This window comes from Sparus aurata, chromosome 6, assembly GCF_900880675.1.
Source record: "Sparus aurata chromosome 6, fSpaAur1.1, whole genome shotgun sequence".
Taxonomy (NCBI): Eukaryota; Metazoa; Chordata; class Actinopteri; order Spariformes; family Sparidae; genus Sparus; species Sparus aurata.
In genome coordinates this window covers 23619335-23636780 of record NC_044192.1, presented here as the reverse complement: position 1 = coordinate 23636780, position 17446 = coordinate 23619335, and the positions used below count along the sequence as shown (strand labels likewise).

The window sequence follows — 17446 nt, the reverse complement described above, 5'->3', positions numbered from 1 at the left end:
GTTCTGCTCTTGTACTACAAAGTGTCCGAGCCTGGGCTAGCTGGTTAGCATGCTAATTTGGGTAGACATCTCTGGTGTATACACAGACATTCATGACACAACCTTAACGCTGTTGTTTCTTCACTCTTTTGAGAATATAAGATAATTTTTTTGAAGGTTTTAAATTAAAATAATGCCCATATTTTACAAATTGCCCCTTTAACATCCAAGCAAACATTTTTGACCACCTGATGAAAATAAGCGGTTCTTTAGCGGCTAAATGCTCAACTATGTTCAGGAGCTAGATGGTAACTTGTTGCTTATCGCCTGTTGTTTGGTGTTGGGAGGGTAACACAGAGTTTTTAAAAGTTTTTCACTGGACTTCCTGCAGTGACAGGAAAAAGTGCTGATGAGAGCATTAAGTCTGAACCAAAACAGTCACACCACAAATATTCTTTGGCTTAAAATACTTAATACAATTGAAAACAGTCAGATAAGTCAGTTAAGAGGTGCTTTTTCTTGTTTGTTGTTGATGCGAGAACCAAAGCATTGATCTGAAGGATGCCGTGAGAAACTCCAGAGTTGAGTGATATTTCTCTGGCAGTTATTTTTCATGTAGCCATTTGATCCAATGTTAATACAAAAATATTTATAACAGTATCTTTAGATGTTACATTTGATGAACAACCAAAAGAGAAGCAAGTCCTGATTCTGCGTCCGTAACTGGCACACAGGTAGCAACAAAGGACAATGACAATCTGCTTTCAAGTTACGTTATTTGTGCAGCACTCACATGTGTGGCCAAAAACATCAACTAGAGCTCATGAAAATACCTACTTGATTCCATGTTTATAGATGTTTTGTCTCGTTCGCTGGCCTCCTTCCTCACACTCTGACTCTCGCCTGGAAGTTACAGCAACAGACGACCAATAAAATGAGGATTTCTATGGGTTTTAAATAAGAAATGTCACACATTATATCTTCAATTGGAGGGCTTATGCACACAAATTGTGCCACTTCAGTCTCCACCTGCCATATACCATTTTTATGAAGTGTAGTGTCTTTTGCTTCCACGTTACATCCCATGGGATGATACTTACAGTGCTGCATGCCTGCTATTTATCATGTTACTGCTGTAGAGCTGCAGCCTTGAGCAATCCACATAATAGAGCTATACATACATCCCAGTACATTGCCTGTGTCAATTTCAATATACAGTCAAAGTAATGGCATATATTATTCCTTACAGAGCTATGGTGATTTTATTGAAAATATATGCATTGTGCAGTAAGCCTCTCAGCGTCTGACTACATACTGCACTGGACTAAATTACTGTTCTTTCATACATAAATTACTGCCAGTAGCCACCACCTGTCAATTTGGTATTATACAGGAGCTGTTAGGAGAGAATATAAAACCTACGGAGGCAGAAAACGCTGCGTGAATTGAAGAAAGTGAATACACAATAAAAAGAGTGATTTCAGAACCAGAATCTTAACTAAATGCCTCTTTTGTGTATTGTTTTCAACTTTGTTGTCTATGGTTGCTTGCTAGTCTCGTAACAGGATTTCATTTATTTTAATTTTGCAGTTTTGACTGTTGACTGTTTTCTGTATCTCATTAGTTTTTTTGATACAGGCTTAAAGACACAAGGTGTGTGCGAGCCTGATTGAGCTCAGAGCAATATTAGAATAGGGCTCATTAAAACCTTAGTGAAATCAGAAGTTGTCAAAGCTCACAAAATGATTTGAGCTCACCCAGTGGAAAACTGAAATCTGGAATTAATGCTCTGTAGTGTGTGCTGTACAATTGTGAGGATTTCAAGACTGCTGAAACAGAAATGAAATGGCTCAACAAGTCTGTTTTCATGAGGAGATGGGACACAGCTTTAGCGCTGACGAAAGTTACATCAGCAGTGTATGGATAAAGCAATAAAGACGCTGAAATACAGAAAGAATCACTTTTATCATTGTAAATGCATCTCTCCTGCTGCTTTGCAACCGGCTCTCCACGACCCGGCACTATGAGCAAGCCATTAATCTGCAGATGATGGCAGCAAACAAAAAAAATTGCCACCAGGAGCCACAGAAAACTTCTCATGCAGAAAAAAGTAACACACTGTAACTAACGCAAGTGACTTTCCTTTGGCTTGTGACACAGAAAGGAGAAAGGGGGGAGAGAGAGCGAGGCAGGCAATAGAAAGAGAGGAGGAGAGGGACAGAAGCTCTGCTGCAGAACACACCTCATCTCCATTTTAGCTGGAGGGAGAGAAAGACAGAGAGAGAGCGAGAGAGAGAGAGAGAGAGAGAGCGATCCAGCCTGTGCCAATTTGCTCTTCAGCTCCAGTGACAGAGAGGGGAGAGAGCTAGGGAAGTGATATTTCAGGAATCTTAAGAGATCCACGAACGTACAACTGAGAGGGAGAAGAGGAAGAGAAAAACAAAACAAAACAGAAAAAAAAAAACATCCAGACACGTGAAGCATCTGCAAAGAAAGACTGACAGCACATGAAGACGAGAAGAGTCGACAGGGAGAGATGTAGCTGGTGCTTCGGTTGCGGTAAGGAAACCTGAGATATGTTGCATTTTTTTAAAGCAAACAGGACAATACAGCGCTCACGCAGACATGCAGCCACTCGTGCACACAGTGTCTTTCTCTGACTGTATTGATTCAAAGGTGCTGGAAGCAGGTGTGTTAGAAATAGAGAGGCAAGGGGGGTCTCTGGCAGCAGAGGGGGGTATATAAATCATAAGTTTGTGTACATTTGTGTCTGTGTGGGCATGCTGGAACGTATTTAGCCGCATTGCAATGCGTCTGTTTTGCTTTTTTTAATACATGTTTATTATTAGTATCTGCATCCAGCACCTCTATCTCTGTCAAACATCCCTCGCTCCATGCTCTCTAAATCCTCCCTCTCTCTATTCCGCCCTGTTGCAGTGTCTCTCTGTGTCGTAGCTGCACAGCACAAACAAATCTTATGCAATGGACCGTTTTAATGCACGCATGTATCCGCTGCTCCATACCAAATCTCTCCCCCTATCCATCATTCCATTGTAAGACTTAAAAGCTTTCCTCTGGCTCTCTCTCTCTCTCATTTTCTGTTGGATTTGGAAACAGCAGAGTCAAATGCTGACACAGAGAGGCATGTTTGTCTTGAACTTCTGCAGAAGCATTAATGTGACTGCTGCTGAAATTAACACTTTGAATTGCTGTTTCACCTCCGCAGGGGTTCTGAAAAACTTTCGAATCATTAACTTCTTGGTAGTTGCCCATAGGAGGCTAGAGACCACTCTCTCATCAGCTGCCCCACACCTAATTGTCTAGATTAAGTCTAGAATTGCATGGCATGAGCTGTTTTGCAAGAAGAGCTTCTGGAAAGCAAAAGAGTTCTTTAGTTTAGCATAAAATGTCAAATTTTCTCTCCAAAAATAGGATTGAAGGTAAAAGCTAAAAAGGCCAAACGCTGACATATTTCCCTCTAGTAAACAAAAGTGTGTGATAGTGAGCGAGGGGTTTCAGTTCTGGCTAGTTTTCTTCTTTTATAGCAGTATGTAACGTTAAGTGTCTGTTACCTTCCTCTAGTCATGACAGTACCAGACAGGCGGGAGTTTGTGACGCACTCACACAAATTACAGACTGTTAGGAAAGTATAACAAAGGTGATCAAACTAATACCATTTTTTAATCTCCCTCCTGCTCCGACACATCAAGGATACATATAGGGGCAGTAAGTTTGGCAAATATGCATATGTATTGTCTGCGTGGGTGTGTGGGAGAGAAGTAGATCCATTTTTTACATGCGACAGAATAGTGTCAAGAATTGGTAAAGGAAAGGAAAAGTGGGTAGAAAGAAAAAAGGAAAAGTGGGTAGATTAAGTATTGATCTGGAGATTTTCAATGCATCTGGTGGGTAGAGTTGGATATGAAATTCAAATATTTCAGAAAACTGTGTAGTAGCCTGAGAAGCATGGCATGTTGAGAAAATAAAGGTTTAGGAGACTGTTACATTAAACAAGAAGTCCAAAATATGCAAAAATACACAACTTTATAAGGGCTTCAGTCTGGCTGCTTAGCTAAAAAAATAAATAAATGAATAAAATAAACGGAAATTTATTATATTAGCAAGTACCCAACGGTTTTACAAGTAGACTTTCATCGGTGTATTTAACACATATTTAAAAAAAAGACTACTTTAAAACAGATCTTACTAAGTTCAATTTCAATGTGCTAAAAATAAATGTGCTATTTCTGCAACACGTATTTCAGTGTAGTTTTTGTAAGTGTATTGTAAATTAATAATAAGTATAACAATTTTACTGAATTGCAAATACTTAAGGTAGTCATTCAGTGTACTTAAGGAAAGTATTCTTAGTTAGTGTATGTTTCTTCTGTTTAATTTAAATTCACTTCTATAATGTATACTGCAATGCAAAATTGAAAGTGTCCTTTTTGTAAGTGTATTGTAAATTGTACACGAGAGTACTTTTAAGGTAAACTGCAATATTTATAAAGGTAATTAATACTGATAGAAAGTTGATTATTCCCATAGTAACGGGAGTAATAGTACACTTTCTTCAAGTGTACTTTAATATCACTTTCACTTTTTAAGTATATTTATGATAATATTTTAAAGATGGAAAAATGGAAAGATGGTCCTTTCACAACTGTGTTAAGACTGATAAATTGCCTCAAATGATGTCACATGAGTGCATCGGTTGGAGATGAAGACTACAAGCTTTAATTTTTTGTTTTAGTTTTTGATCTAGGAAACTCAAGTAGAAGTTAGAGGAAGTTAAAAAGAAGTAAGTTTACCAGAGATGGGTATAGGTCATGTCTGCTTGAGGCTACTTGAGCCACTGGCATAACATATTTAAATCTCAAACTGAAGTGTTGGAAGTGGAGCTGTATTGTGAGTAATGTAAGGAAGTGCCAGGTTTTGTCAAGGTAGAAAAGATGTGAAATGAAAACGATGATATAACTGCTTCTGCTGCATCGGTTTTGATCATTTTTAAGAGTCAGTCCAAAAACAATTTAAGAGTGTGATGCTAAATCTTTTGTGTATACTGTTTTATGAGTCTTTACAAAATGGATGGACTATTGGGATAAGATGGGCTTCATATTCATGTTAGTGCATGACTGATTGACTGATTTGACTCTCAGCACTTTAAGAAAGAGTCTTGTCAGCTACTAAGAGGGGAAATGCAATGTATTTACTGTGAGATTACCTGAAACATTAACTCTTGTCTCGCTGACATGGATCTGCTTCTTTCTTTGAAATGTGATTAGTTATATTCAGACACTATTAAGTAAATACATATCACTCAAAACACATTCCTTCTGTCTCAGATGTTGACTGGAGGATCAGGTCAGATTTTGGATTAAGGTCAGTGCAGTTTTTTGCCATTATTACTCATCCTGGTATGGCCGGGGGAACTGCTGCGGATAAAATGTGAGCTACCGTGCAGTCATACATACTTTCAAAGAAATCTGAGTCAGATGAGTCAGGGGAGTAATAATGGCCACTGAGGGCAGAAATATTCACTATTTCTCCACAGGACAAGGAGATTATGGAGAGCTGGGAGGACAAAAAGTTACGAAAGCCGCTGAGTCATACAGATCTATGTTACACTGCTTTTTTTTTTTTGAATAGGTTAATTTACAAGGCAGCGCAGGCCTTCTGAATATCAGCACATAGTCCTGCTCTCCTGAAACTGCCAAAAAACACTGTGAGCTTTTGAGAGCGAGTGACAAAAATGGGGGACATCAAAATTAAATGATGAATCCATTATTGAGCAGGTTGCATGTGAAAAGATGAGAGAGTGGAGATGAAAGTGAATGGCTGATAGAGGAGTAAGAAGAGCCCCGCGGGGTAAGAACTGCTCCCATGTTTTTACTGTTACAGCTCCCAGAGTACACAGAAAGTCATGCAAACACACATACGCTCACTTTGCGCTGCTCACGCAATTAAACTACATGGTGTTTGACTGCTAATAGCTTTTATCCTCATCACTATAACTATGCTAAATTGAATCCGTCAATTCGTTTTCCTTCCTGTTTGTGGAGAAAACTTGGCAAGCCTCTCTCCACACTTTGTCCTCATCCACTAACAGCCTGTACTTCCTGTTAGTCATGTAGAATGCAGACCTCAGTGGCAGATGTAGAGTTTTATCGCACCAGCTGTCAGGAAGGAAATAGTTACCAGTTCACCTAATAAAAACATTAATTGTTATTACACAGAACTTTGATTTACAGATTACAATTGATTGAAGAGGAAGTGAAGTCTTTTGCAGCTTCAGAAATATGGACATCATGTACTGTCCTCACTCCAGTCAGTCAGTGTTGTTCCGTCTGTGTTCTTATCAACTGATGCCCAGATTGGACCAAAACAAATTCTTAAGTAAATCTCAAAACACTGAGAGGGAGTGAGGCTGGGATATTTGTTTCCATGGCAACTACGCAGTAAGCCTTGCATGGCTTCTCGGCATGTGTGTAATACCAATATCACATAAAACAACTCTTGTGTGTCCCACGGAATTTGGCTTTTCATATCAGGGTGACAAAAAGAATCATATTGAGGACATTAAGGACAGAAAGACCGGTAAAACATCACTCAGCCAATTGTGGTTCAACTGCAAGTAAACTGAAATGATTACTTATGAACAGCCATAATGTATAACAATGTTATAATATAATAATGTAATGCAACCAGTTGTCAAGGACTCCGCCTTTTTTTCCACAACTTCGAAACAAAGGAGTTTATGTTGTCGAACCCTTTTAGCAACAGTCCTGATCCTGGTCTCGTCTCAAAGTTAAACCCTGTCTGTGTCTAATGAAAGCACAATTATTTGTTCTTGAAATAAAGGAATTCTTGATGACGATTGATGGCCAATTTTAACATTTCTGCAGTTTTCTAAGCGCGGCATATTCTTAATATTAAAGATGGCTGTTTTTAATGAAACTGTGGAAACTTAAAGCTGCCAAATTCACATTATTAAAAAAAACTGTTTGTCAAATGACAATGCGGAATTCAAAATGTCGCACCACCTGCCTTTTTGGCAGCTCGTTGGAGCCCAATGTCATGTTTCAGCCCATTACTTTGGTACTCTATGTACTTTTCGACCAAAGCAGACAAACATTTTCAGTGAAGGCTCCTAAAAACCCTGGCCCGTCCAGGTCCAGTGATCCTGTGCTAGCGGTGCAAAAATCCACACTTCCCCGATGCTCTGAACTAATTAAGCTAGCTGGCTAACGTCGGCTACAGTTAGCAGCAATAAGCGGTAACCATGGTTTTGAGGATGAATTTGACAGGTGACCAAAACGTACATACTGCACCTTTAACTAACACGTGCTTAGACCTGTACTCTCAGGCTTTGTTCAGTGAACTTTATTAATTCAAATCTTCTGTCAAGAACAGGTTGATATTTGTTTAGTGTTTTTTTCAAAACTGAATGAGAAGCACTGGCATGAAATATACTGGAAGTGCTACACGATTTGATCGCTCCGGCATACTTATTCACCCTCTTTCGGTCTTTCAGTTGTTACAATAATCGTGAATTACTCGGTCTGATCAAAAATATGCCACTACAGTCAAGGTAAAGAAGAGACTCCCCTGTAAACGCTCTCTCTGGGCTCATCCATTTTCTCTCTGTTACCGCTCTGCTTGGCTGCTTTCAGTCAGCAAAAAACATCCTTGAAAAACCCCGCTTGCTAAGACATCTATTGCTTCGGAATTCACACAGATTTGGTTTAGAATGGGAACTCATGCACAATGCTTCAAAATGTGTTCGTATTTAAGTGATACATTTAGTTTTATTAGACCATATCAAACAGCTAATTTGACTGTTTTGTCTTTTTAGTTTCTTACTGAATCTCTTCCTTTCTCTTCTTGTTTTTCTGATAAAAACAGTGAGCCGCCACGCTGCGAGCCATGAGCCCTCCACCTGTGTCCAGGATATGAGCTGAGAATCCCGTCATCGAGCTACAGCCATTGTGCGCCCTCTGATCTACCACTGCAATCAGTCACACATAAAAACACTTACTATAAAGTGAACACATTTAGTTTTTTTCATTTGTGTCTGCAGCCACTGTATATAATCACTTTTATGAAAGATGTCACTGAAAAATCTGGCCTACATTTAATTGTTTGCACACACACCTTGAAACGGTTAATACCAGGCCTAAATTTCTGGTCCAGATGATTAATCTCACATCCTCATAAACTTCTCCTCACCTCGTCTGAATCCACTCCTGTGACCTGTGAGGATTATGAGGCCGATTTTGGTGTTTCTACAGACACAGTGTCTCCTGTGTGTGTTTGTCGGTGTATGTGTGCCCGGCGTGGTGGGCTCGCTACCTCATGCCCTACCGTGGCACGTCGCCTGCCCATCGCGGTGCGTGTGTCAGATCAAGCCGTGGTTCTCCCCAGATTCTGTCTACCATGAAGCTCCCACTGTGGACTGCAACGACCTGCTGTTGACCAAGCTCCCGTTGCCCATACCCACGGACACACACACGCTTCGCCTGCAGAGTAACCTTCTGTCTGAGGTCGACACTGCGGTGCTGCATGGACTCCCCAACCTCACTGACCTTGACCTTTCCCAGAATCGCTTCAGTCGTGTCAGGACAATAACTCAGAGCTCCACCCTGCCAACTCTGCTGTCTCTACACCTGGAGGAAAACCATCTCAGTCGCCTCCCTGATGCCTCGTTCTCCTCGCTGCCAGCTTTGCAGGAACTCTTTCTCAGCCACAACAACTTACACTTAATAGCACCTGGAGCCTTCACCGGTCTGGACTCCCTACTGCGTCTACATATCAACAACAACAGACTCACCACTGTTGACCCTCGGTGGTTCAGGGCTTTGCCTCACTTGGAAGTGCTCATGCTCGGGGGAAACCCTGTGGAGGTCCTGCCTGAGCGGGGCTTCCTGGCCTTGAAATCCCTCCGCAGTCTTGTGCTTGGTGGTATGGGTTTGAGATGCTTGGCTGAAAAAGCCCTGGAAGGGTTGGAAGGCTTGGAGAGCCTGTCCTTCTATGATAACCTGTTAACAAAGGTGCCCACTCAGGCCCTTAGGAGAGTGCCAGGTCTGAAGTTCCTCGACCTCAACAAGAACCGCATCAAACTGATCGAGACAGGAGACTTCCAAGACATGATCCACCTGAAGGAACTTGGCCTGAACAACATGGAGGAGCTGGTGTCCATTGAGAAAGCCGCCCTGGAGAACCTTCCAGAGCTCACAAAACTTGAGATCACCAACAACCCGCGACTGTCCTACATTCATCCGCAGGCTTTCCTCCAGCTGAGCAGGCTGGAGAGTCTAATGCTAAACTCCAACTCTCTGAGCGCTCTGCACCAGCACATCATGCTCTCCCTGCCGAGACTTCAGGAGGTGAGCCTACACTCCAATCCGCTACGATGTGACTGCCTGTTTCACTGGGCTGCAGAGGAGGCCTCTCACCCTCACATAGAAGACACACAAACAGACACGCGAACGCACCGGATGGTGCGTTTCATCCAACCCCAGGCCACACTGTGCTCTGAGCCACCAGAGCTGAGAGCCCGCAGGGTGAGAGAGGTGTCCTCCAGGGAGATGTCAGCCTCATGCCTCCCCATGATCCCTACCAGCTCCCTCCCCTCATACGTCGGGGTAAGAGAAGGAGGAAAACTGATCTTACACTGCCGAGCCCTTGCAGATCCACAGCCTGAACTGTACTGGGTGACTCCCTCTGGACTGAGACTTGGTCCTGCACCGAGCCATGCATCCAAAAGTTTACCAGTTCCCGCTCCCTGCCTGTCAACCTCTGAGGGATTCAACCACACATCCGCCTCCAGCATCTCTACCAGCCATGCTCCAGATGATACTCCCTGTAATCCCTCCAAACACTACAGGCTGCTGCCTGAGGGAACTCTGGAGATAAATAAGGTCACCCCCATTGAGGCAGGATTGTACACCTGTGTAGCTGAGAATGCACTGGGAGCTGATACGCGCAGTGTTGCTGTGGGTGTTCATGGCAGAGAAAAGAAGAGAAAGAAAGGGATGGCTGCTTACATGAAGAGAAACCCACTATTCAGAGCGGATGCCAGGTTGGAGGTGAGAGAAGTCGGACAACACTATGCCATCCTGTCCTGGCAGAGCGGGCGTAACCTCCCATCAACACGTCTATCCTGGCAAGCCATATACTCAAATGCACACACGCCTACATACACCACACGTATCCTGGCGGGCACACAAAGCTTCAACCTGACCCACCTGCAGGCAGAGACATTTTACCGAGTGTGTCTCCATTTAGGGATCAGTGAGGGCGCCAAGCGCGCCAGTAGGAGATCAAGAGAGAGCAAAAAGACTGAATGTGTTTCATTCAGGACAAAGGATGTCCCAGAGCCTCAGCCCAGCCTGCAGCTAAGTCCAGAGCTCACCTCCACAGCAGTCACACTACTGCTCCTCGCACTCATCTTGCTGCTGCTGGCAGGTCAGGGCTGGGACAGTGAGCCCAGTGAGGGGGCAGGAAAGTACCACAGTACCATCCTGCAAGAAGTCAAAAGCCCCAAGGCTCTGATCGTCAGTCACAAGACAGATGGGAGCAACGAACACCAGCCAAAGCTGAACGAGAAACTGCTGTTACATCAGGACTGCTGAGATAATTATGTTTGAGCACATTAAACCCAGATGAGAAACAGTGACACACACACACACACACACACACACACTTATACATACAAATGTCAAATATCCACTTTGTGAATTACAGCGAGGAGAGATGAGTCAGAGATCAGAGCGGAGGTGAAGAAAGAGATTTGTATTTATTTTATATACCGTATAAAGTATATATTGACATTGTTTCTGTGTTAAGATGTATTGTACAGAATGCCTAAACCCTAACCAGGGAAACACAACTGGACAATCAGAAACTCCTGCAGCACAAAGACTGAACACAGGAGAAAGAGTCTGAGCTGCCGACGCCCACTGGACTGAAACTAAAGAAAACCTAATTTAATCCAGGGGCTGATGCTTCCAGTGGACAGCAGCTCAGACCTCCAGGTTATTCGTCATGTTTCCTCTCTACGTGTTTCACAGACTGAACCATATTTTGTCCAAGCAGATGAAGCTTCAGACTGATACTGAATGGAACTCCTGCATTGATGTAAACAAGATTTTTGCTTAGCTTTCAGTACCTTGGACTGGGTTGTCCATCTTGCTGTACATATACAGTATACTCATCCAGATCCCCTGCCTAACATCCTCCTTCAGTATAAAAGTGATCTAAAAGTGGTTGTGTTAAATTCTATTTTGAGCTATTACACAATAAAATCTTTATAATTTACACAATTGTATTGTTTATTTCTGCCTTCTTACCACAATATTAAGTTAAGCTGATAAAGACAACAAAATGGTAATAGAGGGAAAAATCAGCTAACATTTATCTAAAGGAACAGTTCACCCAAAATGAGGAATTCAGTAATTAAATACACATCCTTATGCTCATAGAAAGTTGGGTGAGGTTTTGTTGTCCACACATCATCTATGGAGCTTCACATCAAACCAGCTTTCTCCAAAACAACTGAAGGAAACGGGAGCTGGTTTTAAAATGTAAAAAAAAGAACATGAAATGATCAGGTGTAATTCCAGTCTACGGAAGCCCAGAGATCTCAAATTAATTTGAAAAGACATTATTCCCATTTCCATTTGTAGTCCAGACATTATTGTGGACTACAAAACCTCACCCGACTTCCCACCAGCATGGGCGATGAGTGAGTAGATTATTACAGAATTTTAATTTTGGGGTGAACTGTTCCTTAAAACATAGCATGACAGATGATCAACCGTAACCCAAATTGCCTACATAAAATCAATATATAAGGGATTCAGCTGCAGCTACAACTCTCTGCTTCTCTGTATGCAGTAGCAGTTGCTCCGCAGCAGGCATAAGTATGATAATAGCTCAGGACATCTGACACCCACTCAGTAAACACAGGACCCAGTGTGTCCCCTGCTGGATAGGACCTGGAACTGAGCAGAGGGTTAAAGGATAGGCTCACATTTTTCAAGAATGTCTCATTACAATACAAATATCCCCACTTGTTATTCAAGGTACTAGTCACTGTTCCCGGAGAATGGGGGAATAAATCCACAGCCCTCGTTTTGTGTTAAAATTACCTCCTGAAATCAGCCACAGGTAATATGAGGTTTCAGCAGACTGAGTCAGTCAAATCAAGGGATAAGCTTCCAAAGTAACACAGTTTAAAGTCCACAGTTATTTTGGGGGTTTGACAAACACTGTCTAAGCTGTCGCACTATGAATCTTGTTCTAAAAGCCACCTGATTTGTCTAAGACTGATGATACTAGGTACAACGGTAGGTACAGGTCTCATCTTATTACCAGTTTGTTCAACTGATTAACAGGATCCTGTACATAGTCTAACAGCTGAGCAACTGAATGTTATTCTAAGTGATCCGAGGTAACAGTAAAGAATGTTCACTTAAGTACTGAAGTTGAATAAATAAACACTTGTACTTGGACCATTTCCATTTTACGCTACGTTTTACTTCAGTCACATTTTAGAGGAAAATATGTACTTCATTAACTCTATTTGATTTGAAGTTACAAGTTCTTTTGTTTTTTTTAACAAAATAATGATAATACATACACAATCTAAAATAATCTATAAATACAGGATTTTTTAATTACAAAAATATTCCATACTTGTGGCTGCTTAAATGCTGAACCTTTACTTGAATTGAGGTACTTTTTATATTTTACGTGGTATTGCTGCTTCTATATATAGAGGCTCTGTGAAAAAAACAAAAGCTCTTTTTACATTCAGTGTAAGTACACTATGTTTATCACTGAGGAAGATGAAACTATTATTCCTCTTTTGATTATTATTTTTATTGACATATCTTGAAATTACAACCAAACCACACATACATCAATCTCCAAAGCCCAACCTAAACATACACCCCACATGCACTCGCACACAGACACGCACAATGTGATGAAGCTGTTTTTTTAAAGCTGCCCCATATTTTCATGTGTCATCTTTTAAAAACAGAAATCCTGATTTCCTCCCTGAAACTTAAACTTCAATATACCATGAGGATACATGTAACGTTTCTGTGTACTAATATTATCCCAAATGTTTCCAACAATGTTCAAACCCAGAGAAATCCATACTTTTATTTGGTTGCCTGTTACATTGACTTCTGGGAGAGAGTACGTTTTTGAAAGTGACTAAAAGTGACCTTATTAGAACATCAAAAAATTGGTTAATTCTGTAAACATTTACACCTGAGTCAAATGACAGATTTTCATCAGCAATGTTGGTTTTATAACAACGAAGACAACAACTCCCATGATCCTTTGTGTCTTCTGTCTTTTGTTCGATCGAGACCCCAAAAGGCAACATTTACATACTGTGAGATTAGGTCACAGGTTGGGTTAATTAATGAAAAAGGGAGATTTAAAAAAAAAAAAAAGGAACATGCAGTAAAAACAAACCCTCTCAGTTAGACTTTGTATTTATTCACACAAAACATAATACATTTTTTTTTTTTTTTTGCAATAAGGCAACACAATACTGTATATACATACAATGATCTATATGTATACCATATTTAGATTTTATGTTGTTATTTCTCAACTAACAACATGTCATTCTTTACTATCACTAGTAGCAAGTGTAAAATAAATAGTTAGCAAGTCATGTAAAAGAGTACCAGATGCAAAAACTTCAAGTCATACTGCTAGTACATCCAATGCAACAATCCTCTACTCACTGTGTTATTGATATATTTTAGCTGCAGCTGTGTTTTTTCTGAGAGCAGCTTAAGGGTTCAACGACTTACTCAAATATAAAATAACCCTTTTCAGCAGTTAAAGGCGCCCTGTGGGATTTCCTTTAAATACATTCAGTGAAAGACGCACTGTGTTTACTTTAGGTCTGAAAAATGGATAATATATTTCCGTCTTCGGAACAAAGTGAACACCTTCAATGACTATTTTCAAAATGTTTCAAATCTTGTGTTGTTTATACTGTTTATCCTTCCTTAACCCTACCTTTGTTGGCACATTGCTGCATATCTTGGTGAATTGTTGCCACCTGTTCACCAGTGGAGTAGTGTGAAACCATTGGCAGGAATGTCTATTGTGTCACGCCTGTGCACGAGACAAACAACGCCCTCTGATAGAAAACCTGTTCCATAGCGCTACTAGAGGTAAAAGAAAACTCCGCAGGGAACCTTTAAAATCTGCAACATCAGTGAAAAATCGAAAGAAAAACATCTGAAAAAACAACTTCCAAATATATTCCTTTTCACAAACAGCGTCAACAATAATGGCAATTTCTATTATTCCCATTAGCAGTATAAGATACATTAACACTGACATCATCATTAGGTGCTGGCGTAGGTGTCCGAAACGATACTTGGTGCTTGTGCTATGAAAATGTTTTTGTGACTTTTAAAAACATGAAGACAAAAATTTTTTTTTTTTTCAGTGTGAAATGTCCACAGTAATAAGCATGTTGAATATACTGTACAGAGTGACGCAAAGGGAAAACGCTTTGTTAGTTCGATACCAATTCTCTTCACAGATAAGATTGTACAGTCATTTACAAAAATATACTTCTATTCTGCATTAACAAATGACAGCAGTGATTAGTACTGGTTTAGACAGGACATTAATAAACACACAAAAAGTTTAGAACCAATCACACAGTGGAAATAAGATAATGATATCAAGCAATAGTACTATAACTTATATCGGTGTATACAGAACAGACAATACTGTATGCTTGTGTGTTAAATTAGCAGTGAGGCCGTGTCACTCAACTGTTATTAGCCTGCCTCCATTGATTTGAGGGTCGTGCATCTGGCACATTAATTAAGACAGGCTGATAGAGCTGCTCTTTTGTCTCGCTTACTTGCACAATGTGATTGAAAGTCTGAAATAAAGCCTCGAAACTGCTGATGGATTCCAACACCAGGGACATCACACTCTCTTGGAATGTCAGCTTTTTTTGTTTGAAACAAAATGGCAGCCCTAAAAAGAAGCAACTGTGACTGTAATGTCACTTTGTATCCTTTATGTTTAAGGTAACACCCAATTTAACATTTATAAGCAGTGTATAAACAAATAGTTTCAAACACACTATGATGCAGTTTTAAAAGATAAAAGCCAGGGGCATGGGTAATGTAGGCGTAAGAAGGCTAAGTTCCCTAAATGCACTGCATTAGGCTATTATTTATATACAGTGATGGGCAGATCTCAGTCATATCCACAGGGTAATCTGCAGATCAGACAGGCCTGGATATGAAACACATTCTGACTGAGAGCAGATGGGAATAGAGTGGCTCAACAAATATGTCTTTGATGAGGTAAAAATCAATGACAGCACCTGCAGTGATCCCCCAGCAGCAGAAATTATATGTGCATTTCTCCATCAAGAGAGACCCATGTGCGAACTTACACACAAGGCACAGCAGCATTTTGATAAATTAACATTAACATTGATTATTCAAATATCCCGACATGCTGAAAGTCACGCCAGTCAGGATCTAATGTTATTAAATGTTAATTGTTCTTCAACAAATCTGCCCACATGGAGTTCAGGTTCTTGCAATACAATAGTATGGAGTAAAGCAGCTGCCCTCCTGCTAAATCCTGAGCTCCATCAGAGCTGTTTTAAAAATATTGTTTCAGAAACTGAAGGTTGAATTCCGTGTCCTCTGGTTTTACACCTTAAATGTGCCACGATAATAGCTACAGTTTCATTACTGTGTGCATGGAAAAGTTTAAAATACTGAAAGCAGCCTCTTTAATCATTGAAGTATATCTTTAAAGAAAACAATCTATATAAAAGGGCTGTAATCAGTGTGATCGTTGGTCAAATACTGGCCTTCCCTATCCCTAGTCTCATCCACTGCCAATAGCAAAATTACATTAATAATGTCTTCAATACAAATTGTTAATGCTCCTATAAAGCCTTCAAAACTGGTGTATACCATTGTAATCAAACAAAATCATATATTTTCAGTAGTTTAAAATGCACCTACAGTTTTAATCCTGCTGTAATCAGTATACAGGTCATGAGTTAGGAAACACTTATAACACATTTTAAACATCTAATACTGTAAGCCAACACATGATATATTTTTAACTAGTAAAGATATATATGATTATATATTATTCTAACTATGATATACAGTTGCATTAACACTGGCTTAAACACCAGTTACGAATGCCAGGAGAAGAGAAAATAATACTTAAAAATGTCCTTATATCTTCTAAAGTTCATCATGGCATGTTATAATGTGTCATGGACTATTCATATACTGCTTGTAAATGCAAATGTTACCGCAAAATATATAGAATTCATTACTGATAAGGCAATGCAGTGGCTGTGATTTAACATAAAAGGGTCCAATCTTCATCATTTTTGTTGTTGTGTTGGATGTCTTCCACACACATGAAATATTGAGATGATTCCTTACACCCCTTGACATAAACAACTTACACTAAATCTCAAAAATCTGCACACACAGAAATACACACAGACACATAAAGTAGCCAAGAGCACTGTCGATATTCTTAACACCACATACTTAAACTCAATTCAACGAAAAATATTTGCGAAGGAGAGATGTGAGTCAAATGATCTGAAGCAGCATGAGTACTGAGTAAACAGACACCTGACAGATACACTATATTGCCAAAAGTATTCGCTCACCTGGCTTGACTCGCATATAAACTTAAGTGACATCTTATTCTTAATCAATAGGGTTTAATATGATGTCTGTCCACCCTATAACAGCTTCAGCTCTTCTGGGAAGGCTTTCCACAAGGTTTAGGAGTGTGTTTATGGGAATCTTTGACCATTCTTCCAGAAGTGCATTTGTGGTACACACACTGATGTTGGACGGGAAGGCCTGGCTCTCAGTCTCTGCTCTAATTTCTAATCCCAAAGGTGTTTTATTGGGTTGAGGTCAAGACTCTGTGCAGGCCAGTCAAGTTCATCCACACAGGAACAGGAAGGGGCCATCCCCAAACTGTTCCCACAAAGTTGGGAACATGGAATTGTCCAACATCTCTTGGTATGCTGAAGCATTCAGAGTTCCTTTCACTGGAACTAAGGGGTCAAGCCCAGCTCCTGAAAAACAACCCCACACCATAATCCCCCCTCAACCAAACTTTACACTTGGCACAATGCAGTCAGACAAGTACCGTTCTCCTGGCAACCGCTAAACCCAGACTCGTCCAGATTGCCAGATGGAGAAACGCGATTCATCACTCCAGAGAACGTGTCTCCACTGCTCTAGAGTCCACTATGCGCCTCAGCATCCGCTGACCCTGCTCCGTCATTATACCTGGCCTACCACTTCGTGGCTGAGTTGCTGTTGTTCCCAATCTCTTCCACTTTGTTATAATACCACTGACAGTTGACTGTGGAATATTTAGGAGCGAGGAAATTTCA

The 17446-nt window shown here is 40.5% G+C and overlaps 1 protein-coding gene across 1 annotated transcript; it reads left to right on the top strand.

Moving 5' to 3' along the window:
* The first annotated feature begins 2175 nt into the window (after positions 1-2175).
* On the top strand, positions 2176-11298 carry lrrn2 (leucine rich repeat neuronal 2). Its single transcript, XM_030420108.1, has 2 exons — positions 2176-2538; positions 7885-11298. The coding sequence occupies exon 2, from the start codon at positions 8244-8246 to the stop codon at positions 10611-10613; it is 2370 nt and encodes a 789-aa protein (XP_030275968.1). The 5' UTR covers positions 2176-2538; positions 7885-8243; the 3' UTR covers positions 10614-11298.
* Positions 11299-17446: the final 6148 nt, after the last annotated feature.